Source organism: Raphanus sativus, chromosome 7, assembly GCF_000801105.2.
Source record: "Raphanus sativus cultivar WK10039 chromosome 7, ASM80110v3, whole genome shotgun sequence".
In the NCBI taxonomy this organism is placed as follows: domain Eukaryota; kingdom Viridiplantae; phylum Streptophyta; class Magnoliopsida; order Brassicales; family Brassicaceae; genus Raphanus; species Raphanus sativus.
Window position 1 is genome coordinate 14365123 of NC_079517.1, and position 11412 is coordinate 14376534.

Sequence of the window (11412 nt, forward strand, 5' to 3'; positions counted from 1 at the left end):
AATATTTTCTAGTGTGCAGCGAGAACGTAGCGACAAACAAACATGTCCCACATGTTCACGTTAAATATTTTGAAAGGGGTGCTCATCCAAGCGATTTTACTCTGATAACGATATTTGGAAACAAACTTTATTTTAAAATGCACTACTTAGGATCCAATACAAACCACCACACAAACACTGACGCTTGCCCTCACGTATTATTAGAAAACACACAAAAACCAAAGCTAAACGAGAACGAAAGCAGAGCACAGAATCATCAGAAACAGAAGACACAACACAAGGTTTAATTCAGCATCAGAGATTATTCTTCCTAAACTCAGCGGCGTACGCAACAATTTTCTCTTGGTCAGGGAGAGACTTAGACACGCTCTCTTTCTCCATACACCTCTTAGCCCAAGCAATCAGTTTTGGACTCTCTGCCTCGATGCTGAAGTTACCAAACTTCTCATATGCTCCGAACCAACTGTAGAATGTAATCAGTGCAATGTCTACATAGCCAAAGGTATCTCCACCAAAGTAAGGTTTGTCTCCAAGTTCAGCTTCAAGAATCTTCACTGCCTCAATAAACTCCTTCACCCCTGCTGCTTGTTCCTCACCTTTCTTTCCCCATATCTTGAATTGGGCATCACTAAACTGTATATCCATTGCACATTATAACAAAACGTCGACTTATTATTTTAGACAAAAAAATATATTAAATTCTCAGAGATCTCTTATTAAAACATCAAATAAGGTTTAAGACGAGTCTACAAACAAAACCAGTATTCTAAAATGTGGTTAAGATGTACATTATCCTGATTTCATGCTATATTTTATGCAGTTTAAATCGTATCTTTTCCGAGAGTAACAATTTGCAAACTTAACCAAAATTCATCTAAAGTCAAACTATTGGAAAGTTTTAATTAAAGACTTATGTAGGGTTACCTTCTTGTCCACGAAATCACCCCAAAACCTAGCCTGAGCTTTCCCGTAGGGATCAGAAGGGAAGAATGGGTTCTTGTCAGACCAAGCCTCGTCCACGTACTGGACAACATTGAGAGACTCGCATACTGGTTTACCGTTGTGGATCAGAACCGGAACCTTCTTATGAATCGGATTACTTTGGAGGAGCAAAGGGCTCTTGTTCGCGAGATCCTCTTCTCTGGCCTCGAACTCCACACCTTTCTCCCTCAACGCGACTCTAGCCCTCATACAGAACATGCTTGGCCAGTAATCAAGAAGAATCGTCGAGTTCGCCATTGGTTTTACAAAGAAATGATATGTTCTTGTTTTATGTTGAAAGTGAACAATAGAGGCAGTGTGTGGTTAAGAAAGGTGCGAGTGGATGGATAATGATTTTTATAGGGGAAGATATAGAGCATCTCCATCAGCTGAGTCATTACTCAAAGTATCTAAGAAAAAAAATTGTTATTGTCACATCACATAACTTTATTTAAAAAAAAAAGAAACATCAGAGCATCTTTTACGCAGTATTATATAACAAAATTAAATTTTAAAATAGAACAAGATGAATCGTACGTATTAATAGCGTATTTTAACAAAATCGAGAATTACTCGGCTAAGAAACGGATCTCGAGCTTTTCTAATGTATCTCCTCTTTTTTTTTTTCATTATTACTAATAAACACAAAAGATACTGGGTAGGAAGAACGATACTTAGGTTCACCCCTGAGGTGAACTTATGAATTCACCTCTTTCCTTATTTCAATCATATTACCATAAATATAAATGTCACATAAATAAATAAATTATAAATTACAAATAAAATAAACTTTAAATCATAAACTCTAAATTCGAACCCTAAAACCAAATCTTAGATCTTAAATTTTAAACCCTAAACCCTAAACCCAAACATATACCCTAAACCCTAAACTCAAACCTATACCCTAAACCCAAACTATATATCCTAAATCTAAATTTAAATCCTATACCTTAAACTCAAACCATAAACTCTAAACCCAAACTCCAAATTCTAAACCCTAAACCAAAACTCTAAATCCTAAATTCTAAACCTTCAACCCAAACTGTAAACCATAAACCCGAACTCTATACCCTAAAATGTATTTGAAAATACATTTGATGATCATTAACCTAAAGGTATTTGAAAATTTTGGGTTTATAGTTTACAATTTGGGTTTAAGGTTTAGGATTTAGGGTTTAGAGTTTGGGTTTAGGGTTTGGGTTTAGGGTTTAGAGTTTGGATTAAGGGTTTATGGTTTGAGTTTAGGATCTAGAATTTAAATTTAGATTTAAGATTTATGGTATATAGTTTGGGTTTAGGGTATAGGTTTGGGTTTAGGGTTTAGGGTTTGGTTTAAAATTTAAGATCTAAGATTTGGGTTTAGGGTTCGAATTTAGAATTTATGATTTAAAGTTTATTCTTTTGTAATTTATAATTTATTTATTTATGTGACATTAATATTTATGGCAATATAATTGAAATAAGGAAAGAGGTGAATTCATAAGTTCACCTCAGGGGTGAACCTAAGTATTGTTCGGGTAGGAAACCCCACTCTGGCCCAAGCATAAAACCTTTCACAAGTATGGAAGTATATTAAATCATTTTAGAAAAATATAATTTCCCGCGTACACAATATATGTTCCACAGGGCTATTAGCACTTCTTTTTGAACTAGATTAATCTACAATTTACTCTTATGAATGGCTTAGATTTAAGTCCAGTTAAATTTCTCTAGTCAATAACCAGCTTTCCATGCGAATTTCAGGATGCACATTTCTCTAGAGCTACACAAAAACAAGGCAATGTAATTGGTAACTTCGAATTAGTGGAGTTTAGAGCATGATTAACCCGAGTCTTAGTTTGGAGTTTTTAACTCTTCGACATTTTTTTATAACTTTGGGCTAAGAACTTGAGTTGCTAGTTTGCTATCTCGGTACTTGTGTTCACCTACTCTACTTGCTCGTTTGCATTATTGTAATAGTTAGGTGGTGTACATGTAACACGTGGTTTTGATTTAGGGCTTATTGCAAAAGTGACTCAAAACTTGAAGTCAAACACAAAACTAACCTTTTCTTTTGACTCATTTTTTTTTTGAGTTTTTAACCCCACATCTGCATTTTATCTACGAAAATGCCATTAACCTTTTTTTTTTCGAAAATGGCTTCTTTACTGTCTCAACCACATTTTCTTCAAGTATTTACAATATTGCCACTGCCATGAATAGTGGGAACAACCTTGTACGAACTGTTTGGAGCTTTTAATGCCCTTTAATGCACGTAAATCTCTTAACACTCTCTTTGTTTCAATTGTTATGAACTAAAAACAACATTTCTTTCACTTTCTCTCCATATTCATCCAAAAAACTCAAGCTTTTGATTCAAAATATGGGCGATGGTTGACAGAGCCATATTTCTTTCGTTTTGACTTACGGTTGCTTTCGTTTGAGGTTCTGGGTGGTTGGAGAAGACCCTGTGTGCAAACGAAGTCATCTCACCTAGTTTAAGGTACGAATTTGAATTTTTTTCAAAATCTGTTCGCGTAGAAGACTTACTTGTAAGTCTTCTGTATGTAGAAGACTTACTGCTGAGTCTTCTGGTCAAACGGACGACTTAAACTAAGTCGTCCAGCTTTGTTTGTTGAAAATAAACACTCCAGACGACTTATAAGTCGTCTACGAGAAACATGCTAGTTTTGCATTTGACCGAATCGTGGCAGATCTTTGACTATTTCTGGACGACTTATAATTCAGTCGTCTCTGGGAAAGTTAAAATTTCAATATTTTATTAAACTAGACGACTTACGTGTAAGTCGTCTTAGGTTAGTTTTGTAGTTGAAAAATAAAACTTCATAATTTAACTTTTACCAGACGACATATTATAAAGTCGTCCCGTCAGAAGACTTAATTTAAAGTCGTCCGGGAAAAGCAAAGTCGTCCAGAATTTTTCCCAATTTTCTGGTCAAACCTTGCTTATCCCGGACGACCTTAAATTAAGTCGTCTAGCTGGACGACTTTTAGTTAAGTCGTCTGGAGAAAGTTAAATTTCAAGTTTTATTTTTCAATTACAAAACTAACCTAGGACGACTTACATGTAAGTCGTCTAGTTTGAATAAAATATTGAAATTTTTACTTTCCAGAGACGACTGAATTATAAGTCGTCCAGAAATAGTCAAAGATCTGACACGATTCGGTCAAATGCAAAACTAGCCCGTTTCTCGTAGACGACTTATATATAAGTCGTCTGAAATTTTTTTTTTAACAAACAAAGCCGGACGACTTAGAATTAAGTCGTCCCTTTTAATTTTCAATTGCAAAAGTGACCTCTTTAGACGACTTACCTTTAAGTCTTCTGGACGACTTAATTATAAGTCGTCTGCGATAATGTTTATTGAACTTCTTCATTTTCTCTATGTTTACTAATGTGTTTTATTTTGAATATTTGCAGATGATTTTTAAGTTACATGCAGTGTATGGACAATGGTTGTTGAGAGATTTCCGTTGGGATTTTGTGGTTGATGATCTCAAAGGAGCAAGATTGTTTTTATTGAATGAAGATTCAACACATGCTGAACTTGTTGCAATGGCTCAAGAAGATTATAACCTGGACATGAGATCAGTGACTGTGGTGATTAGCTACTCATTACCAGCAGAAATGATGATGACTCCAGGCAGTCCTCCCATTCATGTTACAAGTGATAGACAAGTTCGAAACTTGCTCGAGATACTCAAAACGCATAGAGTATGTCTTTGTGTATCAAGCCGCAGCAAGGTGGAAACGGTTTCAGAGAAAAGAGAAGAAGCTGGTGAATGGGAAGAAGATGTTGGTGATAATAATGAAGCTGGTGAATGGGAAGAAGATGTTGGTGATAATGATGAAGCTGATGAATGTTCTGAAGATGTTGGTGATAATGAGTCTGTTGAAGATGAAAATCAAGATGGGGAGGAGGAAAATGGGGAGGAGGAAAATGGGGAGGAGGATGCTGATAACACTATTGTTGGTGAAACGGATCAGAATGGTGGGGATTACAGTCTTTATGGAAAGGTTCTAGATGAGGACGAGGAAGATGATGATAATATATTTACAAATCTATACAAAACCTTCCAGACGACTTATTTGTAAGTCGTCCAGCTGGAAAACCTTCCAGACGACTTATATATTTACAAATCTATACAAAGACAAGTTACCAGACGACTTAAAGATAAGCAGAAGACTTACTACGTCTTCCAGCCATGCTTTGGGTGTCCGGAGTTTATGATACCACCAAGTTGGTGATGTACGTGGTTTGTCCTCAAGCTTAGTGTAATAATCACTGCAAACAAAAAAGCAATCAGTTTTGGTAGACTAAATCAAGCTATTATGGGTAAAGCAATCACTTACGGATCAGTTTTCAACCAATCAGCGAGCTCCTTCAACTTAGGTCTGTTTAGTGAGGGAAATGGATTATACTTTCCCACTCTAAGGAGTTTCTTTGTCTCTGCCGTATAAGGAGATATCTGCGTGGGAGCAGGTTTCTTCGTTCGTTCACTCCTTGCACGCACAGAAGCAGTGGGAGCTGTTTTGTCCAATACAACCAGGCTCGGTTCTGAAACTGGAACGCTTGGATCGGTGGAAGCGAAGCTCGGTTGTTGATCGTTGGAAGCGAAGCTCGGTTGGTCAGTGGAAGTGAGAGGAACAATCTCTTTGGAGGTGACACCATCTGCTTTATCCTCCGGCAAGATCTTATATACCGAGATCGCCTCATCTGCTGTATCCTCCGGCAACAATCTCTGTAATAAAAGTTGCACACAAGTTAACCCTGGACGACTTAAATAAAAGTTGTCTGGACGACTAGTTGATACTAACCTTTTTGGGCAGAGGAGAAGGCTGTTTCGTTTGAGGAGAAGGCTGTTTCTTTTGAGGAGTAGGCTTTGCCTTTTGAGGAGTAGGCTTTGCCTTTTGAGGAGTACGCTGTCTGGTTTGAGGAGTAGGATGATTGGTTTGAAGTGTAGGCTGATCCTTTTGAGGAGTAGGCTGGGTTTGAGGGGTAGGCTGTTTGTTACTAACCCCGGTTTCTTTGGCTTGAGGGGTAGGCTGTTTGTTTCTAACCCCGGTTTCTTTGGCTTGAGGGGTAGGCTGTTTGTTACTAACCCCGGTTTCTTTGGCTTGAGGGGTAGGCTGTTTGTTACTAACCCCGGTTTCTTTGGCTTGAGGGGTAGCCTGATTGGTGACACCAACCTTCTTCTCCACAGCTTCCAATCTATCGGACAACTTCTTAATCTCCCTGATGCACTTCTTAAACCCATCTTTCATCATGTCACCTAAGCCACTTCTTAAGTCCTTGAACATATTTTCCAACTCCTCTCTGGTCACCCAACTAGCCTCTTCTCTAGCTTCTTCTCTAGCCTCTTCGCTAGCCTCTTCTCTAGCCTCTTCTCTAGCCTCTTTAGGAGCCTCTTTACGAGCCTCTTTAGGAGCCTCTTTACGAGCTTTCTTCCGAGGTCTCTGATTGTCTTCCTCCTCCTCCTCCACCTCCACCACAACCATCTCTTTGGCTCTTTTCGATGGAGTCACAAACTTAGTTTTTGTACCAGTGACTTCCCAGCAATCCATGGTCCACTTCCACGGTCTCCGATCATACATGACTTTAATGATGTTCTCCGCGGGCACGTCCTCAACCTCAGAGTCCCATTTTGGCCACATTTCACTAATGTCCTTCTCAACAAAGTTGATCACGCGGGTCTGCAGTAAATAGAAGAAGAATCGAGTTAGATATTTGAAACAAAATACTAAATAGACGACTTAATTATAAGTCATCTACTAAGTCGTCCAGCTGGACGACCTTCCAGACGACTTGTTATAAGTCGTCTGCTAAGTCGTCCAGCTGGACGACCTTCCAGACGACTTATAATAAGTCGTCTACTAAGTCGTCCAACTGGAAGACATTCCAGACGATTTATTATAAGTCGTCTACTAAGTCGTCCAGCTGGAAAACCTTCCAGACGACTTATAATAAGTCGTCTACTAAGTCGTCCAGCTGGAAGACCTTCCAGACGACTTAATTAAGTGAAGATGGAAAGGTACCTGACTCAAGATAGCAGCTTTCATGAATCTGCGGCCTCTGCTGCCATCGTAAGCCAGAATCGGTGGAGGCAGTGGAAGCGAACTGTTTAATCTGGGACTACCAATACTAGCACCCATTCCCGGCAGAGCTGTGTACGCCCAGACCTGAAGAACTTGTATAAACCCATCCACGGTGTAACAGCCAGTAATCTCTTTGTTCCACAAAGAGTCCATCAGCACCTTAAACGAGACTCTCCCCCATGGATAATTCTCAAACCGTTCTAAATCCATCACTAGCCTTGCCAGAGTAGCTCGTGTAGCGGTTGAAAACTTTCTCCCTTCAATGAATCCAGTGAAGATGGAAAGGTACGCGAGCCGCTTGCGATCTTCCGTGGACCAATCCCCGCATCTCTTCAGTGCATCTATTATCTGATCAGTAGTTGGCCCAGCTTCCAGATAAACTCCCATCTTCCCCCAGAAAGAAACCATCTCTGGGGTAACATCACATTTTGGTGTGTCAAGGTCCTCGATGTACTCGCAGTTTAGACCAGTGATCATTTCAAACTCTAACAGTGAAAACCTCAAAGGTTCTGGACCAACGAGACACCACATCTCGTACTTCTTCTTAATGTCCAGCTTTAAACAGAGCATGTGGTGAACCAGCCTTGAAGCCCAACCAAATCCCTGCTCCTTGAACTTGATGAAAACTCCCAATCTCGACTCCTTGAGCTCTTCAAATTCTTTCTCAGTGAGAGCTCCCTTAAGAGCAGCATGCAACCTGTTGTTATCCGAATGATACGAAATGCTATGCTGGGGTTCTGGCTCTTCCCCTAATGTGTATAACCTACGGGGGAGTTCTGGAATATCCATCCTTTTTGTCTGCAAAATAATCAAAGACAACAATAGAAGTCAGAACACAAGCTAAATCAATCACGCCTTAATTGTTACTCCAGACGACTTAGTAGACGACTTTAATATAAGTCGTCTGGAAAGTCGTCCAACTGGACGACTTAGTTGACGACTTATATTTAAGTCGTCTGAAAAGTCTTCCAAATGGACGACTTATATTTAAGTCGTCTACTAAGTCGTCCAGTTGGAAGACTTTCCAGACGACTTACTTACAAGTCTTCCAGTAGAAAAATTTCAAGCGGACCTGATTAGTCGCAGAAGGAGTTGGAGTACTCGTCATTGTGGTTATAGATCTGAAAAAATAAACGTGAAACGGTGAGAATGAGTAAATTGATAGAGACAACGTTTTATGTTCATCTTTTCCTCGAGATTGATGACTTACCGGCGTTAGGGTTTACAGAGAAACGGCGCTACGGTTTACAGAGAAGAAGCGGTGGCGCTAGGGTTTAGAAGAAGCGGCGGTGCTAGCTAGTGTTTAGAGGAAGCGGCGGTGAGAACGTTGGTGAGCACGGTGGCGAGGGCGACGGTTTGTTCGGAAACAGTGGAAGCGGGGGCGCTAGGGTTTAGAGGAATCGGCGGCGCTAGGGTTAGAAGAAGCTGCGGCGACAACGGTGAGAATGAAGTGAGATAGATAGCCGACGTTGAGAACGATGGTTTGTTCGGAAATAGTGGGAATTCGAATCGCCTTTGATATCGCCGGTGAGAGAGAACTGTTAGGGTTTCTGAATTTCGCGGAAAATGAAAAAAAAAAATCACCTTATATATTGGGTAAATAATCCGGTTAGCTTTAAACGTACATTGGTAAACTTTAAGGTTTGGTCCGGTTTAGACGACTTATTCTGGCTGATAATGTACACCAGACGACCTAATATTTAGTCGTCTGTGCACAGAAGACTAAATATTAAGTCGTCCCAGACTCTAAAATGAACCCCTAAACTAAAATGACTAAATTAACTTACTAACCACGTTATAAAATCAAATTATTCTTCAATAGTGTTTACTATACACAGAAATGAACACGCTTAGGTAATTTTAAAAATTTTCAAAAACGGTTTTAATGCTTTCCAAAATCTAACCCTAAGAACACATACAATACTACAACATATGTTGATGAAACATAAACTAAAGAATATCATGACTCACTACTTTCACTCATCTAGGCTGAAAACAATTGAAATTTGTTATATATTAATTTATATCTCTTAAGACATATGTTAATTACATAATTCCAATTTTTCACTTATCAAAATATTTTTTACAAAATTTTTAAATTATGTTTAAGAATAACTGTCCAGACGACTTTAAGTTAAGTCGTCTGGACGACTTATTTTCAAGTCGTCTAAACAGACGACTTGCGAGGGGTAGAAACGTAAAAAAAATTCCGTTTTTTTGTTTGTTCACAAGAAGATAGTTGTAATTTCAATAGCCTTTTAGGTTACTTTTGCCTTTGACTCAAGTTGGGGTATTCTTTTGGGTTTGACTCCTAGTTTTGAGTCACACTTGGCAATTCTCCCTTTGATTTAATGTGCAAATAATACCGCCTAGTCAGTGATTATTAGTCTATTAGAGCATTTTTAATGGGATAAGTGGATAAATAAATCTTAGATGTGAAAATTTAATAAAATAATGTAAAAGATGAAGTTTAGTAATAATTAGTAGTGGGATGAGTGGGAAAATCTAACCAAAATGCTTCTTGTATAGAACCTGAGATATACATATCTCATCACTGTTTCAATTTTTTACTTTTGAATCTTGGAGAGAGTTATATCGTAATGCTATGTTCAGAGTCATTACTAACAAAACATTATTATATTTAGGTTGGTTATTCAATTATTAGGTTGCAGTAGTTTATACATTTAAAATTAGATGCACAAAATAGGTTAATAAGCATTCATCTAACTTTTACTTAAACTCAACTCGTTTCGCTTTAAATTTTTTTTTTTAATAAACAAGTTTTAAAAAAAAATTATACTACTTTTTTGTAAATAAGTACAGAACCTATGAAAATATTTATGTGTTTTTATTTTACGAAGCAACTTCTGTGAATATTTATTTAATTGATTCTTCTAGATGATAACCATTTGAATTGCATCCTTAGTTTGAATAAATACACGATCCATTGATCAGCCTGACCTGCCCAATAATCTACGGAAAAGATTGTTTGACAAATTTCAGTTATGTCTAAAACGAGTTCTGAAAGCCAGTGCTCACATATTCATAAGCTAAACAGATCAATCTTGACAGATTATACGCAAACCATAAAGGGAATAAAATTTGAAAACAAGTTACAAAAAAGAGTTGAAAATGAATTCGTGTCCATAAAATTGATTTATACAGTGCGTACAAAATAAACATCAAATATACAACTATTTTAAAATGTAAGATTATATTTACGTGTATGATGTATTTCATATAAATATTTTTGATAAGTTTCATATATTTTTTTTTGATAAAGTATTTCATATAAATATAATTTGATACAAATACTTCAAACTAGAATACGTAACATCAAATTTACAGTGAAATATATTTTGATACTAGGAGCATTTCCAAGAGACTTTCAAACCAACAAATTTTGAGATTTATTTTTTTGCTTTTAATCAAGAAGTCTTTGAGAGTATGATAGTGCTACCTTAAATTTAAAGTTTCACTATTTAAAACTTCAAAATACTATTTAATTTTCAGATAATCCTTTATAATTTTCAGTAGTGACATATACTTTTACTAATATTAATTTCTTATCATTTAAATCTTTATAACTATATACTTCACCTAAGTTTCAAATACATCTTTATATATGTGTATATATATACTACTAATACGTAAAATATATAAATATGCTAAAATAAAAATAAATTAATATAAAAGAATATTATTAAAAATAAAATTATTATTTCACACAATAATATATTATGAATTAGAGATTAAAAGTAAAAAATACATTATAATGCATAAAGATGAACATGCTATCAACTTACCGGTAAGAGATACAAGATCAGTACCACAAGCAATCATTGAAATAGCGATTTATAAAAATGTTTGATTTCAAGAACTTTTAACTCATAATCTTCAGATAATAATCAAGAGACTGACTTCATACTTTCAAATGTGTTAATTTATCATATATGAGAATACTATGAAAACAAAATTATTAAGTAATTTGTATTTTTATATTTTGTGAATTACTGTGTGTTTTATATTATTATTTTCTCTATTTATCTGTTATAGAAAATGTATTTATAAATATTATGTTTGATATATGTTTTATTGTGTATGTATTAGTTATCTATATAAATTTTAGTGACTGTAATTAATTTATATTAAAGTTGAGAACTGCAATGTAAATATCAAAGACTTTTAAAATAAATCTGAGACTTTTTTTGAGTAACCCACCCTCAACCCCTTATCTTAAGGATTTTTTTTAAGGATGCTTCACCTTTAAAATAAAATTATTTCTTGGAAATGCTCTAAGGCCAATTTCAATGGGCACATAGACACCAAATTTA

At 36.4% G+C, this 11412-nt stretch overlaps 2 protein-coding genes across 2 annotated transcripts; both read right to left on the bottom strand.

The window, feature by feature from the left end:
- Positions 1 to 111: 111 nt before the first annotated feature.
- Positions 112 to 1349, bottom strand: LOC108818448 (glutathione S-transferase U20). The gene is made up of 2 exons (XM_018591420.2): positions 925 to 1349; positions 112 to 633 (listed from the first exon to the last, which is right to left on the bottom strand). The coding sequence occupies exons 1-2, from the start codon at positions 1237 to 1239 to the stop codon at positions 295 to 297; spliced, it is 654 nt and encodes a 217-aa protein (XP_018446922.1). The 5' UTR covers positions 1240 to 1349; the 3' UTR covers positions 112 to 294.
- Positions 1339 to 8820, bottom strand: LOC130498038 (uncharacterized). The gene is made up of 3 exons (XM_056991373.1): positions 8151 to 8820; positions 7120 to 7876; positions 1339 to 1391 (listed from the first exon to the last, which is right to left on the bottom strand). The coding sequence occupies exons 1-3, from the start codon at positions 8184 to 8186 to the stop codon at positions 1339 to 1341; spliced, it is 846 nt and encodes a 281-aa protein (XP_056847353.1). The 5' UTR covers positions 8187 to 8820.
- Positions 8821 to 11412: the final 2592 nt, after the last annotated feature.

Bases quoted from the DNA above. Each gene is read 5' to 3' on its own strand.
- LOC108818448 (XM_018591420.2), bottom strand. From the start codon at position 1,239: ATGGCGAACTCGACGATTCTTCTTGATTACTGGCCAAGCATGTTCTGT. The intron at 634-924 runs GTAACCCTACAT...ATGGATATACAG, and splicing joins GTGATTTCGTGGACAAGAAG to TTTAGTGATGCCCAATTCAA.
- LOC130498038 (XM_056991373.1), bottom strand. From the start codon at position 8,186: ATGACGAGTACTCCAACTCCTTCTGCGACTAATCAG. The intron at 7,877-8,150 runs GTCCGCTTGAAA...ATTATTTTGCAG, and splicing joins CTCCTTCTGCGACTAATCAG to ACAAAAAGGATGGATATTCC. The intron at 1,392-7,119 runs GTAGTCCCAGAT...TTTTTTTCTTAG, and splicing joins GGGAATGGGTGCTAGTATTG to ATACTTTGAGTAATGACTCA.